The sequence below is a fragment of the Rattus norvegicus genome, chromosome 7, assembly GCF_036323735.1.
Source record: "Rattus norvegicus strain BN/NHsdMcwi chromosome 7, GRCr8, whole genome shotgun sequence".
Classification (NCBI taxonomy): domain Eukaryota; kingdom Metazoa; phylum Chordata; class Mammalia; order Rodentia; family Muridae; genus Rattus; species Rattus norvegicus.
Window position 1 is genome coordinate 135215291 of NC_086025.1, and position 18028 is coordinate 135233318.

Genomic DNA, 18028 nt, shown 5'->3' on the forward strand with positions numbered 1-18028 from the left:
CTGGGGCGACAGGAGAGGGACGGAGTTTCTGCGAGAACCAGCCAGCCCACCTAGCGAACCTTCTCAAAGAACATGCAGCGCCTAAAGGTTCCAGGCAAGCCTGGGAGCTGCCCTCAGTCAAGATGGCGGCCGGGGCGCGCGAGCGCCACGGCGCACGCGCCGCCCTTCGCACCACCCTCCTCCGGTCCTCCCTGCCGTCCCCCTCCCACTCGCCAGCTGCAACTCTCCGCGCGTCCCCAGCCTCACCCCTTTTCAGAGGCCCCCTCCTGTCGCGGCTCCCGAGCCCGGAAGTGGATGTGGCCGCTTGGCAAAGAGGGCGAGGGGGAGGGAGAAGTGCTTCCGGGGAAACGGGCCCCGGGTTGGTGTTTGTAAACTTGCCTCGGTCCCGGCGCGAGCAGCGGCGGCCGCGGGCTTGGCACGGGGCGCCTGGGGCCTGGAGGGGGCGCCGCGCGGCGGAGGAGACGGCGGGAGACCGCGCCGGACAGGTAGGCGCGCGCCGCGGGGAGGCAGCGTCGAGCGGGCGGACGAGCGGGCAGCAGCGCCTCAGCAGCTCGCAGGCCGTGGGGCGCCGCGCGCGAAGGGGGAGGGGAGCCAGGCGGAGGAGGGGCGCGCGGCGGAGGGAGGGGGCGCGAGGGGAGGGCCGCCGCCGCCCCGCCCCCCGCCGGGAGAGGGGGCTCGCCGGAGGATGGGGGGGTAGGCGCGGGCGCGAGCACGCGGGTCGCGCGCGGCTCGGCGCTCCCGCGCTGCGCTCCGGGTCCGCGCGCTGCGGCTGCCTGCAGAGCGCACACGCCCGCCCCCCACCTCCGCGGTGAATTTACGCACCTTCGGGGGAGCTCCGAGTGACGCTCACGTGCGGGCACTGCCAGCCACCTCGGTGCTCGGCGGAGGCCCCCGAGCTTCCTCCCACCACGGTTCTGCCCTCGTCTGTGGAGTGCCAGCTTTGCAGGCCGGCCCACTCCGCACAAAAGCCCCAAAGGGCCTCCGCCCCCTTCTTCCGTTCCTAAGATGGCAAATCCCAGCACTAACTCCGTTGGCAGATCCTCTCTATAGGAGGCCCAACTTACTTTTGCTCCTGTTGGCTGTTTGTTCTGGCCCAGAAGGCCAATTTCTTCTACTGACCTAGAAAGAAAGCTCTTGACTCATGTCCTCCTTTCGAGCTTCAGAACGTCCAGCAAAATAAGTTGAGAGAGCTTCTCTCGGTGTATGGCCTGAGGATGTTGCACCTGAGGGCCTCATCTCCCTTTCTGGTTTCAGGTTTCTGGACCAGACCTAGAGCTTCACCAAGAGAATTCGACTTGGAAACCAAGACTGGTAGACTCTCGTTTCTTCCGGCAAGAAGCAGAAGTCAGAGAGAGACTACGGATTTTTGGGACACCTGTTTTCCTTTTGGAGGACGCTAAGTTCTTTGGGAAGACAAGACAGTTCAGTATGGCAACAGAACTGAAAGAACAGGAGGGAGAGCCATTACTGTGATTTGGTGACAGTTCTTCAAACAACAGTGTCCTAAGGAAAATTGGATAAAGAATTTCTGAACTTGTTTTGGGTTCGTTAAGTGAGGAGTCAGCATGGCTCAGGTAAAAAGCTCTAGCGTCCTCCTTCAAGACCGTTCACTGGGAAGCCTGTTTGCAGTGTCACTCTTGAATTCTGCCTTAGTCAACAGTATTGGCCATCCCCAGTGAGCCGAGCTCTGTATTAAGCACCAGGGGGAGATCTAGAGGAAGGAAAGGAGACAGGCCACAGCCCCTGCCTTCAGGGAGCTTCCAGTCAAATGAAGGAGGTAGGCTATATACCACGTCACAGGCGCTGATGGGCCATTGGCAAAGCACCTTGTACCCGGTGTACTCTTGGTACATGAAGTACTCGGGCATAAGGGAGTGAATGGTCTGGTGAATGCTTCATTTGTTTTTTTTCTCCCCAACAGGAATTTTATTGAGCTCCTGTTACATGCAAGGCATTGTGCTTGGAGTACAAAGATGAATAAGATTGTCCTTGTCCCCCAGTAAGCTTCCAGGCTAGTTGGGGGGAGGGGGGATGACGGAAAGACAGTCTGTTATTTACTACTCTTATATTCATGGTGCCCTGCGAGATAGCTGGCTGGTACTAGAGACTCTCCGAGTCTGTTGATTAAAGGAGTTCATGGCGCTAGAAGGGTGTTGCTGCACGCCGGCACTTCTGCCTGGATGGGAAAAAGGAAGAGAAGCTTGCAGTTAGCACAGGATTTTGCTAGATAAACAGGAGGGCATTCAGACAGAGGGACTGTGTGGGCATGGGGTGCCACTGGCGGTCGGTGGGTAGTTAAGGAGCTAAAGGATTAGAGATGGGGGATCGTTAGGCAGGGTAGGTAATGAAGGAGGGGGTTTGTTTTCTGGAGGCGTCAGAGAGACAGGGAAGATAACGAAAGTGGGGAGTTGTTTCCTGGAGAAGTCAGCTGAGTGTGGCCCAAGGGTTTTTTGTGTCTTCCTAAGGAATTAGATGTTACTGTCCAGAGAGTGGGGACCTCCCCCCCCCTCAAAGCAATGTCGTTCAGAAGATAGCTGTCATTGTGAAGGTGGCAGATGGATTGATTGGAAGGACGAGATGACCAGAGGGACAGTTAGAGTCTTCTGAATGGATAGTCGTGCGCTTCTCTGAGCTTTCTTTGAGGAAAACCTCTACCAGTCTCACCAGGATGGCAGCCTGATTATAGTGGGATTGGCTTTCTTCCAAGTGCTGCAGCCTCTGGGCCTTTCCCTTTGTCTGTTTGCAGCTTACTCCACGGCATTCGCTGTGCTTACTGTTCTGAGGAGGTTGCTTCTACCAGGCATTGACTTTGTGCTTGGCACTAAGCATTCTACATCCCTCTCCTGTCCTCCTTGGCCCTGTGAGGGTAGGCACTCTGACAGGTTTTTACGGTTGAGGGAAGCAAGGCTTCAAAGGTGGAGAGGCTTGCCCAGAATTGCAAAGTCCAAACAGCAAAACTAAGATTTTTTTTTAACTTCAAAGTTCATGGAAGTGAAAGAAGAGATTCCCAAGACACATTGATCATCCAAAGGAAAATATTTTTACTAATCCGGGTGTTTGTTGACTAAGAGACTTTCTTGAGTAAGAGAAATCTCAAAGCACCTCTATTGAATTAACTTTCCAAATTTTATTTAGTGCACACTTAGAAATGACCTAAAGGGGGTTGAAGGGAGCCAAGTGTGGTGTCACATACTAATTCCAGCACTCGGGAGGCAGAGGCAGGCGGATCTCTTTAATTTGAGCCCAGCCTGGTCTATAGAGTGACTTTCAAGACAGCCAGAGCTACACAGAGAAACCCTGTCTTGAAAAACCTAAAAATAAAATGAATGGCCAAAGTGAAAAGAAACTATATATTCAACTCCAGAACCTGGAGGTTTTGTTTGCTGTGGCTGACAGCAGTTAGGGAATTTAAAATCTAGGGTGAGAGAGAGCCCAAGAGCAAATGTCGTTGGCACCAACAAGGCCTACCTGTCCAGAGTGTGCTTTGAATCCAGTCAGTGTTGGGGGCCCAGCCCTTCCAAAGGACCCACCTCAGTCCCTCACAGATAACTAACTTCAGCTCCAGAGGATCTGACGCCCTCTTCTGGTCTCCTTGGGCACCTTGCCCATATGTGGCATAAGCACGCGCGCGCGCACACACACACACACACACACACACACACACACACACACACAGACAAAGTAATAAATATTTCAAAAACAGCAGAGGGGTCAGCAAGGTTCTTCATCAGAAGCGGCTTGCTGTCAGTCTGACAACGGGAAGAAGAGAACTGACTCCTCGAATGGTCCTCAGACCTCCACATGCTCCATGACACTGGCCTGCGGGTGCGCACACAAAATAAATAGGCAGAGGTAATAAAGATAAAAGAATTCAGAAGGAAGGCATTGCCCTAGGAATCTCCGATCTCATTGGGTCAGACAGACAGATGTCATACCTACAGTTAAAGCTGGGAAGTGTCTTAGGTCGTATGTCATCCCACGTGCTGTTTGGTGCAGTAACCACAAGTGTTCATGCTGCATGATTAACTTCATCAGTGTTTCATTCGTTGCCTAAGGGGGTGCACAGGGGGAGTAGCTCCTGGTGAGACAGTTAGAAAGGACTTGGAGGAAGCAAGGCGTGGCTGTGAGGGAGTCTTTCCCTGGAGAGAAGCAAGTTGTTGCTGGGTGTAGATGTGGGTCTGTTGAGGATGGCAGCCTGTCTCTGCCCTGCCCCGCCAGGAGACCTGACACCTCATCTCCTTTCAACTTAGGCAAGTCTTCTGGCTTGTGAAGGCCTAGCAGGTGTGAGTTTGGTTCCCACTGCAGCCAGCAAGAAGATGATGCTGAGTCAGATTGCCAGCAAGCAGGCCGAAAATGGCGAGCGGGCAGGTAGCCCCGATGTGCTGAGGTGTTCCAGTCAGGTACAGCACTTGAGTCCATTGTGGTGCTCGGGGATCGGGTGGCCCAACCCTGCCTGGAGGCACTAGGCTGTGGCTCCTGTGGCTCTGCCTTGATTTTTCTGTTTAGGGAAGTGGGGAACTAGGATCCAGCTGAGAAGGAAGGAGTGCGGGTGTCTGGAGAGCTGAGGAAGGTCCCTGTGGTACCTGCAGACTCTTAGACCAGGAGAGGGAAAGAGGAAGTAGATGTGTGGAGAGGAAGCAGTGGTTTATATCCTTTGCAAACTGTTTATCAAGAGACTTTATTTGGTTTCACATTTTATATTCCCAGATGGACTGTAAGCCTAGATTTGATTTGTCTTCAAAGGGCCACCGAAAAGACAGTGATAAATCCCGCAACCGCAAAGATGATGACACCTTGGCTGAGGCCTCTCATTCAAAAAAGACTGTTAAAAAGGCAGGTAATGGGGAAGCCCATGCAGATTAGTAATGGGGGCCATCTCCTTAAGACCGTGACTTACAGTTTTCCCTGATTGCATCTGAGGCACAATGCCATCCACCCTTGCTGGACATTCTTGGTACAGGTGGGAAGTGTGGCTTGTGCAGCAGAGTGGTGAACCCCAGCTTGCTCACACTGTGTTTGTTGGCTGTGGCAAGACAGCTGGTTCATCTACCCCATCTTCCTCCTTTGGATGCTCTTAGCTCAAGGGCTGTGACAGGTGACAGTACCGCCTTTCACAGAATCAGAAAGGTTCTCAGGTTCTCGGTCCAGCAGCTCTACTTGGACCCAGAGTAGAAGCACCTCTGGGAAGAGGACAGAGACACCCACGTGACATGCCTGATTGTTGCCCCCAGGTGGTGGTAGTGGAACAAAATGGCTCTTTTCAAGTAAAGATCCCCAAAAATTTTATTTGTGAACACTGCTTTGGAGCCTTTCGGAGCAGTTATCACCTCAAGAGGCACGTCCTTATCCACACGGGTGAGTCTGCCGTGTTCAACACGTCCTTGTTCACTCTGGTGAGTCCCTGCTCTATTCAGACTGGCGTTCAGACGGGAGAGGAATCTGAATCTTGTCTTCCCGCTGGCTTTGTTTTGCAGGAGAATGTTAGGCATGGAGGTTGCATGGCTCTGTGTTTGGTGTCACTGAGACCAGCACCCTTACGTGTTTATGGTCACTAGGTGTCTGGACGACAACTGGAATGTATAGTCCCTGCTGTAATTTCTCTTGGTGCTCACTTCTTTTTTGCCCCTGGGCCAGGTGAGAAACCGTTTGAGTGTGACGTATGTGATATGCGTTTCATCCAGAAGTACCATCTTGAACGCCACAAGCGGGTACACAGTGGCGAAAAGCCTTACCAGTGTGAACGATGTCATCAGGTAAGCTCTCCCGCCATCCCTCTGGATAAATAGGGCCAGGCCCTTCCAGGCTGACAGGGGCCTCCTCAGTACAGTCAGCACCCCAGAAAGAGACACATCTCTGGGCTTACGGTGTTCACCATTGGGAATGCTTGTTAGGATATCATCATAATGTCATTTATTTGAAGTTTGGTTTGGTTTGCTTTTTGTGGTATGGTTTTTGGTTGTTTTGTTTTGTTTTGTGTTTTGTTTGTTTTTTCCCAAGACTGACTAGGTAGCTCTAGCTGTCTGTAGACCATACTGGCCTCAGACTCCCAGAGATCTGCCTGATAATATCATTTCTTGAGTACTATGTCAGTATTTTATGCCAGGCACTGTGAGAACAAACTTGACATAGAATTAGAAGAGTGCAGGACATGGTGGTAGGTTTTTCTTTTTTTCTTTTTGGTTTTTTTGGTTTTTGGTGCTGTTTCTCTGTATAGCCCCGGCTGTCCTGGAACTCACTCTGTAGACAAGGCTGGCCTCAAACTCAGAGATCCTCCTGCCTCTGCCTCCCATGTGCTGGGAGTAACAATGTGCACCACCGCTCAGCTGCTGGGAGTGTTCTAATCTCACATTATCTCCTTAGGGTAGCCATGCCACCCTCATTTCATGTAATGGGGAAATGGAAGTTGAGGGAGGTTAACTTCCCGGAGACACAGCAGATACGAGTGGAGTTAGATTTGGTCCAACTTCAGTGCTCCTGCACCTAGGAGGGTGAGATGTAATCTTTGCAGTGGGGTCTGCTGTCTGATTTGAGAGTGTAGGGAAGAGACCGAGGGAGGCAGGACAGCTGCTGAGAGGCGGTGGTAACTGGCTCTCCTGCAGCTCTGCCCACCCTTCCACACTGAGCCTTTAGCTGCTACTGCCCCTGATGACAGCGTGAGGCCTTAACCCAGCATCTCTCATCACGGTGCCAAAGCTGAGGGAACGAAGTGCCATGGAGAAGCTGAGTTTGGTAGCTAGCACAGGCTGTAATCCCAGCACTCAGAGGCAAAGCAAGAAGATTACAAGTTCTTGGCTAGCCTCAGTTAAATAGCAAAACCAGTCTCACAGAAACACGAGGGATGTCTCCCCCTTCCAGTTTTCCACATAGTCCTCTGGCCTTAGGATAAGTATGTGCTGAAAGGCTGGTGGGGATGAGTGCTTTTCTGAGGTTGATCTCCACTCTGGCAAAATAATAGATATTTGATGAAGGAAGCAGCTACACTTTGGGTGCTTTTAACCTGTTCCCTCAGATGAACAGACAGGTTCAGGGTAATTTGCCCCATGTCATATCACTAAGCGATACAGCCAGTGTTCAAAGGCCAGGCCCTGTGGCTCCAGCACCAGCAGCAGATGATGGTGATGATGGTGGTAGACATTGTGGTGATGATGATGATGTTGATGCTGTCCTAACATTTATTACTGTATAGACATGGTACAGCACAAGTGTGGAGAGCATAGGCAGCTTTTGGAAATTGTTCTCTCCTTCCTATATGTTGCTTGTAGGGATCAAACCCAGGTCATCAGGCTGGGCAACATGTGGCTTGACCTGCTGAGCCGCCCCTTCATCCTCCCCTGCTTCCCGTTTTTGAGATAGGGTCTTAAGTAGTCCACACTGGCTTCCAACTTGCCTTGTAGCCAGGGATGACTTTGAACTTGTGATCTTCCTGCCTTTGGCCCCCAGGAGCTCAGATTCCAGGTGTGCACCACCTCAGGTGCTCAGGTGTGCTCAGGTCCTAGGTTTGGGGTCCAAGTCCAGGGCCTCGTGTGTACCAGCCAAGCAGTCCAGCAGCTGAGCTGCATCCCAGCCCCTTGGGGCCAGGCCAGCATTTGGTTCTTTTTATTTATTGAGACAGGGTGTCTCTGTCTGTCTATGTGTCTTGTCTCTCCTCCCCCCCCCCCCCCCCTCTCTCTCAACTATCCCTGGCTGCTGTACTACAATTCATTACATAGACCAGGCTAGCTTTGAACTCCCAGTTACGCACGCATTTTATCTCTGCCTCCTGAGTTCTGGGATTGCAGACATTTGTCACAAAGCCCAGCAAAATGAGCTTTTCTGTTCACAGCTTCTGCTCTGCAGCTGCAAAGGTAATAAGAACACAGCGTATGCCTCTGAGCTTCTCTTAGTGACTTAGTCCCCCTCTTCTCTCTTCACAGTGTTTTTCTCGGACAGACCGATTACTCAGACACAAACGGATGTGCCAAGGATGCCAGTCCAAGACTTCTGATGGGCAGTTTTCTCTATAGGCAGGAGGGGCCCTAGGTGGTGGGAGTGATGAGGAGTGTCTCCTGAAGAGCATGACCTGTGCTCTGACGTCCCACCACCACTCCCTCTGGACCTGTCCCCTTTCTAGAGGACTGGCCCCTGGCGAGCAGAAGAGCATCTGAGGACATCGGCTCCAGAGCCTCAGCTCTGTAACTAGTCTGGGACTATGAGTGTCCCGGGGACACCTGCAGCATTCCTGGGCAAGGGAGCTGGTCCCTGAACCTCAGCCGAGGTGAGGTGGGGACTCAGGTGCAGGACCAAGACTGAAGTGTTCCCACAACCTAGGACTGGAACTGGCAGCTAAAATGGAAAGGACTGGGGAGGGGTATTCGTTTGTTCTGCTCTTGTTTTTGTTTATCCAAAAGCAGTTTCAGCAGGTAAACTGGAGACACAGGTAATGTGGAGGGGTAAAGTCCTGAAGCACAGGGAGGACTGTGCTGGTCTGGCCGTTCCTGTTACTGTAGTCCCTCAGTGTTCCACAGCCCTGCACAGTACTTCCTCTTTGAAAGCAGGCAGGGCGGGGGCTGGCAGCTGAGCTTCCTTGGACTTCTTATACACTGTGAGGACAAAAGGAGAAACTAGGAAGGACAGACGTGGGCTGGACAAGAAGAGTGGGCATACCTTTTTTTATCTCCTCAAGAAGAGTGGTGTTGTGCCACGGGCGTTCCCATGGTTTGTGCAGCCCTGGGGCCTGATGGGGTCAGCTCAAGTGCCTTGTGGAGGAAACTTGGGTGGGGTGGCCCATGCAGCCCTCTCTGGGCAGTCGGTCTTGGTTGTGGTTTGTGGCTACCTCGCTTGTCCTTGACTCCAGAACCCAGGCGGAGTTGAGCAGGGAGTTGTGATGTCTGAGTGGGCTGTCCTTTGTGCCCTCTTAGAACAAGGATAGTCCAAAGTTTTGCTAACAACTGTGAGAACAAAGATTGTGACAGTCCTGACTGACGTGCGTGATAGAGCCCTCTCCCTGCTGGAGTCCTCCGCCTGTTCAAGTAGAGGAGATGGAGGTCTGGTCTGGTCTTCAGTCTCAAAGAACCGACCTTGGCTCCCTCCTTGATAGGCATCCCTACAGAGTGGTGGGCGAGGATGCTACAGAGGGAGGGAGGATTGCAGGAAGACACCTAATGTCTGTTTTGTTCTTGACCTTAACTCTGTTCCAACACCCTGTCCATCTTGTCTTCCCCTGGAATAGTGATTGGATTTGTTTGTATGTCTGATTTGTGAGTGCTTGTGTTTCTTTGCTTGGAAGGGATGAGAGTTATTGACCGAAATTTATTCGGCCACCAACTTAGAGGACAGACAGACTTGAAGGACGTCTGCCTCCCAGAGCTCGCTGAGAACAAGGGAACAGAGGGGCTTGTTCCAGAAGGGTGTCGAGGCTTTTCCGGTTGTTGTTAGGTTGATTTAACAGTGTACTGGCCATAGTGTTTCTAAGCCAGGGCTTCTGAACATGTATTTCCTAAAGTGAAATAACACTCTTCCTGCTAAAGAGAGGATTCTCAAGGGAGATGTTGGGATTTTGTTGAGCGCTACCCGCCCCGAGGCCTACTTCAGGTGTAATCACTGGGTTACACCTGAGTGCACAGCTGCAGCTGCAGCTGTGGGTAGGACTCTGAGATGGCGGCCTCCAGGAAGAAGTTCTTGACTTGCAAATGAAAGCCAGGCAGCAACCTATCCTAAGGTCTTTTCCAATTTTGGGGGGGATGGTCTGCCACAACTTCAGGGCAGAGGTACTAAACGGAAGAAGGGAGGGTGTCTCACCCTTCAGCTCTCCTCTGGTAGCACTTGAGAGGAGGTCTGAGGAACATGCACTGCCGTGTGTCCTAGCTGTCTGCTGTCCCTCTGACATGCTCTAGGACCTGTACCTCAGACCTTCATCCACCACATGGCCCCTGGGCATCCGTGCGCATGTCACACAGACCCTTTACTGTTAGAGGGTTCTGCTGGGCTGGGATTTTTCTGTCATAAAACTCTGGGAAAGAGGATACATTGAGAAAGATATCCTTCCAAAAAATGCTTTTGAGAGTGGGGTCCCTCTCTGCCACTTGAAGATGATCCGTTTGTGCTGAAAGTTGTAAGAGTGACCCGTGCCTCTGCATGTATGAATGTGTGTACTGGGTCAGAGCAGACCCTGCAGACCGTGGCTGAGAGAAGTGAGAGAACTGAATGTGTACATACAGCTCAACCACACTGCCAAGGCCAGGTTCGAGAAGCTCAGAAGTTGGCAGTGGGTGAGGGCAGACAGGCTCTGGGGTGGAGGTAATACAACAGCCCAGGAGCCACATCTCTACCCAGGGAATGCAGACAGCCGTAAAGGTTCCTGGGCCCGACGCCGCCTCTGCTGGGGTGGGCCGTTAGCACTGGACAGATGTCTCAGGTGTGTGTGGAAGGGACATGAGGAGAAGGTGGGTGCTCAGACATCAGAATGTGGATATGGGGCTGGTGGGGAGAGTAATACCAGTCCTAGGGTGGACTCCCACATCAGGCCCTGCCATCCTGCCCTTGCTGGTGCCTGCCCTTTCCGTCAGTCAGTCCGTCCGTCCGTCCCCAACAGCCTCTTGTCATCATTTAGCTACTGATTGTACTTTATGGCTTGACATAGGGTTAGAGGAGTGCGGTGGCCACTCTCTCCCCGGGTTCCCTCTGCCCCTGCTATGGCCCTGGGCTTTTATCTTCAGTTCCCCTCCTGTCCTGCTCTTTTTTTTTTTTTTTAAATATACTTATTTTGCTATGAGGGAGGGGACTATCGAATGGACAAGATCACTTTTAATGTAGTTTTTATAAGATGTTATAAACTCGTATCTTTTTACCATTAAAGTGCAGTGTATGTTCCTTCGTGACACATTTAGGATATTTAAATAAAAAGGATGGCGCTTTTCTACATTCCATGTCCTCTTCAAGGACTTTGCTTTGTCGAGGAAGCTTTCTCCAGAGGCCACAGTGGTTTCAGTGGGTTGCTTCTCCCTCGATACGACCACCCTACAACTTGCAGCAGGGCCAACTGCCCTGTTAAAACATCTTTTTTTCCATAGAGAAACATCAGGTAGAGGCAAAAAACATACCATTTCCGCTATTTAGAAATAATAATAATAAAATACAAGGCTCTCAACAGCCTGACAGAATCAGGTCTGACGCCTGCTAGGCAGGGTCCCTTCAAAGGTGGTGCCTCCATCATCCAAGACCACCGGCTCCGGTGAGAGACCCAGGCTACAGAGTCTGGTTTTTTGTTTGTTTGTTTATTTGTTTCTGGTTTTGTCCCGGGGTGAAGTACAGGCCACAGGCCGAAAGTCTGAGGCAGAACTTTATGGTGGAAGGACCAGCCCTTCACGTGGGGTGGCTGTTGCCGTGGTTACGCTGCCCTCTGAAGGCCAGTCTGAAAAAAAACTTTGCAACAGACACTGCCCCTGCCCTACTGCCCCCTCTGTCCTCCAAGACAAGAATCCTAAGTCAGTCAGCCTCCTGGGTCAGAGGGAGGGACAGCGACTGTTTGTTGCCCCCTTGGAAGCGAGGGTTGACGGTAGTTGTGACCGCACTTTTGTAGAGAGGATTGCTGTCCTGTGGAGGAAACATTGCACAGTGTAAGAACACCTCTCAGGCTCTCCCCATGAGGCCAAATCTAGAATGCCTGGTTGTGCTGGGGGGGGGGACTTGGCATGAGAAGCTTTAGAGCTGGCCTCACCTGCTTCCAGTTGAGTTGCTGCCTCTCCTTCTCAAAGCGGCTGTACTCAAGGCGGTCATAGACTTCCACTGAGAGCCGGTAAGCCAGGACCAGCCCTAATCCCACTGCCACAATGCCCCCTACGCAGCCCAGTATGATGGCACGGGTGTGGTCTGCTCCCTCTGATGGAGACAAGGCATAAAGGCCGATCCACAGTTACCCTACCCAAGGGTGTCCAGCCTCCCCAGCCCTGTCATTAAAATCGAGGACCCAGCAGAGCTGAAGGCTGTCCTCCCTCCTCGGGCCTTAGTCACATTCCCTCTGCGTCTGCCCTAGGTTTGCAGCTGTTTCAAACCCATTGCCCTTATCTTACATCCCCAATTCTGAGATCCTGCCTGGTAGGCTCCACTTATCATATACATGGTGTCTTTGCCCACTTACTCTCTTGGGGTCTCACTCTCAGTATGACCCCTCTGGCCGAATTCTCCACCAGGAAGAAGAACAGCTGGTTGTCTAGCGTCCTCTCTTTGCACCAACCATCATCCAAATTGGGGGCCAAGGCCAAGGTCACATTCACGTCAGCACAAGCCGCGCTGCAGTTGGCTGCCAGGGGACCCGTACCAAACGCCCCACACTCCGCGCAGTCCCTGTCCGGTGAATGCCAATCAATGGATTCACATCTGGGCAGCTGTTACCAACCAGCCCTTACCACACACCCTCAAGGAGAACAGGCAGGCAGGAATTCTCAGCAAGCTTCACTGCCCCAAATCCTGAGATGAAAGAAAGGCCTCACCTGTATTGCTCACATGGTGACTTGCAGCCTAGGCACTGGTCACACAGAGCCCCGTAGTAGCCATCCAGGCACTGGCAACGGTTGCATTTGCAGTCACCATGCCCACTGCAGAGCCCTCCTTCGGGACTAACGCAGCTGTCCACACTCTCACTGCACTCACATGCTCTGCCAGTGCGGTTGGCATGGCAGTGACACACTCCACACTGGCAGTGGCCAAAGCCTAGAGAAGAGCCAGGCAGAGGGTGACCACAATTCTCACACACAATTAGCACAGCATACTTCCACAGTCTGTGCTAACTGTGCCAGACACATCCTCTGACTCATATACTACAGTCTTTGAAGTTTACTCTCAGAGTCATAAGTACCCTAGAAAGCCCTCCTCCCCCTCCCTCCCCCCTCTTCCCCCTCTACCCCTCTTCCCCTCCATCTCTTCCCCCTCCCTCCTTTCTTTCCTTTCCCCCTCCTCCCCTCCCTCCTTTCTTTCCTTTCCCCCTCCTCCCCTCCCTCCTTTCTTTCCTTTCCCCCTCCTCCCCTCCCTCCTTTCTTTCCTTTCCCCCTCCTCCCCCCTCCTTCCCCTCCACTTCTTCCCCTCCCTCATTTCCTCCCCTACCCCCTCCTTCCTCCTCCTCCTCCCCCTCCCTCCTTCCCCTCCTCCCCCTTCCTCCTCCCCCTCATCCCAAAGGCTCTAGGTACCTCCACAGAGGATGCCCTCGTGTCGCTCACAGCTGGCATCATCACACTCGCACAGACGCCCAGAGCTCTGTCCACTGCAACTGCAGCGTCCACATTGGCATCGACCCTTCCCGCTGCACAGGGGCCCTGTCCCATTGGGGGCCCGGCAACCAGATTCCAAATCTGGGGAGGACAGGTCAGCCTCAGAGCATTCACACAGCTGACCAAGGCGGCCAGGGGCACAGCTGGGAGGGGAAAGCAGAGAGGTGGGTCAGAGTTCAATCTTCTCTGATCTGTCTCTTAAAATATCCTAGGTCAGCAGTTTTTGACCTGTGGGTTGCAACCCTTTGGGAGTCAAATGGCCCTTTCATAGGGGTCTCCTAAGACCATGGGAAAGCACAGATATTTACAGTTCATAACAGTAGCAAAATTATAGTTACGAAGTGAAAAATAATTTTATGAACTCTATTAAAGGGTTGTAGTGTTAGGAAGATTGAGAACCATTGCACTAAGGCCATGTTCTCAAGGAAGGAGACAGAGGGCTAGAGAGATGGCTCAGCAGTTAAGAGCACTGACTGCTCATCCAGAGGTCCTGAGTTCAATTCCCAGCAACCACATGGTGGCCCACAACCATCTGTAATGGGATCTGATGCCCTCTTCTGGTGTGTCTGAAGACAGTGACAGTGTAAAATAAATAAATAATCTTTTTTTTTTTAAATAATCTTTTTTTAAAAAGGGGAGGATACGGGGTTGGGGATTTAGCTCAGTGGTAGAGCGCTTGCCTAGCAACCGCAAGGCCCTGGGTTCGGTCCCCCGCTCCGAAAAAAAGAAAAAAAAAAGGGGGGGGAGGATACAGAGCAGCTGAAACAAACTGATATAGAAGTGTACCAAGGGTCAAGGGGGCAGGGGACTCAGGTCAAAGTGAAAGTGAAAGCCTTAGCATCTATGGGAAGCTTCAGGGTATGACATTCAGGTAGAGTCCTGGGATATCTAGGTGACTCCAGGTGAACAGAAAGCAAAGGAGAAATAAAGGTGATAGCCACTTGCTGGGAGCTAAAGGAGTCTATAAAACCCTCACCTGCATATCCCGCATTGAAGGTCCCCCTGTCCATCGCTGCAGTAAGGAGCGCGAGGCTGGGCATCACTACAATTGCAGTCACACAGTGTGTGCAGCTCCACAGTTAACTCCTCTGAGAAGCCAAGGGCCCAGAGCCGTAGGACATGGGCTTCTGGGAGGCAGTGAGAGGCTTGAAGAGTGACCCAGAAATCCACCTGAAGACAGGAAGACCAGACAAAGCTGTGCACACACACGCCCTCATGTACATACACACTCCTGTACACACACCACCTCTGGTACACACACACACACACACATCCTCACACACTGAAGACAGGAGGACCAGACAAAGCTATACACACCCACATGTACACACACACACACACACAGACACACACACACACAGAGTCCACCAACCACACAGAATCCTGGCCCTTAGCAAACTAAGAACAAGTGAAAGTGCACCCCTCCTCAATGGCGATCCCATGGGTTCTTCTGCTTGTTTCCCACTTCCACGCCCACTTCTCCTCCGTGGAGGTAAGTGGGAAATCATATCTATTGCAGCTGGCTGGCTCTTACCATCTGGTTGACTCGGACATGATTGCACTGTCCCCGACGGTCCCCAGCCTCACCCTCACTCTTCTCAGGACTCCTACAGTGAGACTCGAAAGAGATGCTGACTCCAGGTGGGAGCGAAGAGTGTTCAAGAGTCACGGTGGATGACAGGTTCTGTGGAAAGAGAGCGAGGATGTCATCGTGTGAAAGCAAGCCCCTCCCCCGACGCACCCCGCTTCGTGCCCTCATAGTCACACCTGGTCCCTTCTGCACAGTTAGAAGTCATTTCTGAAAGAAGAACCATCTTGGAACACCTAAGGGCTAGACCTACCCGGGCCATGGTGTGACAGCCCATGCGGTCAGTGTGTTTGTCAATCAAACCCAAACCAGAACACACAGCCATGGTGGGTAAGATCCACCGGGCAGACACGGTTTCGGTGTGGTTACTCTGCAAAGGCTAGCACTGTCTCAAGACTTCCTGCCACGGTCAAGAGATTGGCTTTGGGTATGCCGGGCAAGCAACCACTTAGTTCTGTATCTCCACTCGTTTCACTGAGGTCAAGGACACATTGTTCTTGCTTATTATGTCAGGGTCTCCAGTAGCCCAAGAAGGCCTTGGAAATTCCTTCTGTCTCTGCCTCCCAGGTGTGAAGTGACAGGCATGTGACACCTCATCCAGATAATAATATGGTCCTTGGGGGTTGGGGATTTAGCTCAGTGGTAGAGTGCTTGCCTAGGAAGCGCAAGGCCCTGGGTTCGGTCCCCAGCTCCGAAAATAATAATAATAATAATAATAATAATAATAATAATAATAATAATATGGACCTTGATATTAAATGTAGTACAGCCAGGCAAGGTGCTAGGCACCTTGACTCCCCGAATGGGGGAGAGGGGACCCTGTGAGTTCAAGGCCAGCCTGGTTTACACAACGAGTTCCAGGACAGCCAGGGCTACATAGAGAGACCCTGTAATTAAAAAGATAAAAAAAGGGGGCTAGAGAGATGACTCAGTGGTTAAGAGCACTGACTGCTCTCCTAGAGGTCCTGAGTTCAAATCCCAGCAACCACATGGTGGCTCACAACCATCTGTAGAGAGATCTGATGCCCTCTTCTGGTGTGTCTGAAGACAGCAACAGTGTACTTATACATAATGAATAAATAAGTCTTTAAATAAAATAAATGAAAAGTAAAAAGAGATCTGCAGTCTAGAGCAGAAATGAGCCTCCTGCTCAAGAGGCATTCAAGCTCTATAAAATTCTGTCCCTGATTTGTTACAAATGTAATGTGAGCGCTGAGTCCCCCATTCTTTTTTTTTTTTTCTTTTTTTCGGAGCTGGGGACCGAACCCAGGGCCTTGCGCTTGCTAGGCAAGTGCTCTACCGCTGAGCTAAATCCCCAACCCCAAGTCCCCCATTCTTTATGCTTAGCTTCCTGTCTCTATTTCCTCAGTAAAATGGGGGTGATAATAGTTATGAAGCAGGTGGGGTGCAGGACCCGGTGACACAGGATGGTAATCTGAGGTCCAAGCAAGAGTATGGGTAGATCAATCAGATCAATGCTACATACACGACGCCTCCAAATAAAAAGCGAGGCTCTGACCAGCGAGGCTCTGACCAGCGAGGCACCTCAGCAAGTAAACACACTTGCCAGGTCAGCCCAGAGCCCGAATTAGTTAGATCCCCAGAACCCTTAACATAACGGTCCAAAGGGAGCACTGACTCCACAAACTTGACTCTGGACTTATATATGCACTGTGGTACTCATGTACGCCTACCTCACGTGCACATACGCACACAATCACACAAACACAAAATAATAGATTACAAATTACAAGAATTTTTTCAGCCGAGTGGTAAGGGCACACACACCTTTGAGCCCAGTGCTCAGGAGGCAGAGGCTGGCAGATCGCTGAGTTCAAGGCCAGCCTGGGCTACACAGTGAGTTCCGGGACAGCCTGGGCTACATGGAAAAACCCTGTCTCAAAAAAACCCAACCAAACAACACAACAACAACAAAAAACCTACATGTTTGCACATGCGTGTACATACATATACACTCGTCTATATACATGTAATACTAAATGGAGTCATGGATACTCAAAAAAGAAAAAGATCATGTGAAGTCAAGAGGGGGAAATGGTAGATGTCTAGTGGTGAACTGTAGAGGAGAGAACAGGGTGGTAGATTTGGTCCAAACACATTATATGTATGTATAAATATTACATTTTTAAATGTTTAAGTTATTTTATGTATATGGATGTTTTGTCTGCATGTGTGTTTTTATCCTTTTTTTAAAAAAAGATTTTATTTTAGGTATACTGTAGCTGTCTTCAGACACACCAGAAGAGGGCATCAGATCCCATCACAGAGGGTTGTGAGCCACCATGTGGTCACTGGGAATTGAACTCAGGACCTCTGGAAGGGCAGTCAGTGCTCTTAACCGCTGAGCCTTCTCTCCAGCGCTCCTTACATATTTTTTACACTAATAAAAAGTGATAGACTTGTGGCTCAGCAAGGAATGTAGTTCGGCGGCAGAGTGATAGCCTAACACAACAAAACCTTAGGTTCAATCTTCCATATGCAAAAAAAACAAAAAACAAAAAACGAACAGCTAAGGTCAGCCATGTGCAAACTATAGGTAGGAGCTGCGAAAGTGCAGAACCCAAAGTTCTCTCATACCCTCTTAGCTATGCCCGGAGGACCCTTCTCCCTCTCCCCTGCCCTGCCCCCACCCCCTACTCTCCACTCACGTCGTAAGCATCCATGATGAGCTGCACCACATTGCTGGAGTCTTCGCTGAGCTCCCCGACAGCAGACTTGGGAATCAACTGGCTCAGCTCCTGTGTTGGGAAGAGGGGAGAGAGACGTGAATAAAGCTTTAAAAGAATGGGCTCCTGCGTTTGGGGATTTAGCTCAGTGGTAGAGTGCTTGCCTAGCAAGCGCAAGGCCCTGGGTTCGGTCCCCAGCTGGGGGGGGGGCGCTCCTGCGGGAGGGGGGCGGGGTGGGGGCGGTCTGAAAGAGTTGTGTGGGAGGAGTCAGGGGCTAAGAAATGAGGGGAACAGGAGGCCTTTCCTCAGAGAACTCTCACCTGATACACGGGCAGTGTTGCGCCGGTGACAGCAAAGATAGGTTGGATATTCGCTGCTGTGAGAGCCTGGGCTACTTGGCCCACAGAGGGATAGTCCTGAGGCAAGGAAGGAACAGGCGACTGTTGCTGGTCTCCCTCCAGTGTGCCAAGTAAGCTCAGATTGAACAAAGAAAGCCAGGACCCAGAATCCCA

General features: G+C 51.5%; 3 protein-coding genes across 30 annotated transcripts in view; 1 reads left to right on the forward strand and 2 right to left on the reverse strand.

Moving 5' to 3' along the window:
* The window catches only part of Csad (cysteine sulfinic acid decarboxylase), a 29321-nt gene extending 28116 nt beyond the window's left edge, over positions 1–1205 (reverse strand). For 3 of the 17 annotated variants that reach the window (XM_006242438.5, XM_006242440.5, XM_063264184.1), the window contains exon 1: positions 823–1189. The gene's annotated coding sequence lies outside the window, so the exon portion shown is untranslated. Of the gene's footprint in view, positions 134–246; positions 311–378; positions 518–822 lie in introns of those variants that run through there. The other 14 variants (XM_063264190.1, XM_063264194.1, XM_006242439.4 and 11 more) reach the window with 10 other exon arrangements.
* Positions 123–10899, forward strand: Znf740 (zinc finger protein 740). 11 transcript variants are annotated; one of them, XM_008765873.3, is made up of 8 exons: positions 348–485; positions 1255–1777; positions 1922–1999; positions 4251–4400; positions 4708–4833; positions 5232–5355; positions 5635–5753; positions 7914–10899. In XM_008765873.3, the coding sequence occupies exons 4-8, from the start codon at positions 4317–4319 to the stop codon at positions 8001–8003; spliced, it is 543 nt and encodes a 180-aa protein (XP_008764095.1). In that variant the 5' UTR covers positions 348–485; positions 1255–1777; positions 1922–1999; positions 4251–4316; the 3' UTR covers positions 8004–10899. The 11 variants fall into 11 exon arrangements, 9 of the variants coding, with proteins under 9 accessions (XP_008764095.1, XP_063120527.1, XP_006242517.1 ...); XM_063264457.1 differs by having other exon boundaries at positions 1922–4400; XM_006242455.4 differs by lacking the exon at positions 1922–1999.
* Itgb7 (integrin subunit beta 7) overlaps positions 10672–18028 on the reverse strand; it is a 17561-nt gene continuing 10204 nt past the window's right edge. The window contains exons 7-15 of one of the 2 annotated variants that reach the window (XM_006242383.5): positions 17837–17932; positions 17499–17588; positions 14776–14925; positions 14218–14411; positions 13161–13384; positions 12468–12687; positions 12116–12321; positions 11696–11856; positions 10672–11571 (exon numbers count right to left, since the gene is read on the reverse strand). In XM_006242383.5, coding sequence (XP_006242445.1) covers positions 11464–11571; positions 11696–11856; positions 12116–12321; positions 12468–12687; positions 13161–13384; positions 14218–14411; positions 14776–14925; positions 17499–17588; positions 17837–17932 — 1449 coding nt within the window. In that variant the 3' untranslated portion in view covers positions 10672–11463. The remainder of the gene's footprint in view (positions 11572–11695; positions 11857–12115; positions 12322–12467; positions 12688–13160; positions 13385–14217; positions 14412–14775; positions 14926–17498; positions 17589–17836; positions 17933–18028) is intronic. The other variant, NM_013171.1, reaches the window with a different exon arrangement.

What these genes read in the sequence shown, in the direction of transcription:
- Znf740 (XM_006242455.4), top strand. An exon ending in CAAAAAAGACTGTTAAAAAG is followed by an intron (nt 4,834 to 5,231) that starts GCAGGTAATGGG and finishes TGTTGCCCCCAG; the next exon opens with GTGGTGGTAGTGGAACAAAA. An exon ending in GCACGTCCTTATCCACACGG is followed by an intron (nt 5,356 to 5,634) that starts GTGAGTCTGCCG and finishes CCCCTGGGCCAG; the next exon opens with GTGAGAAACCGTTTGAGTGT.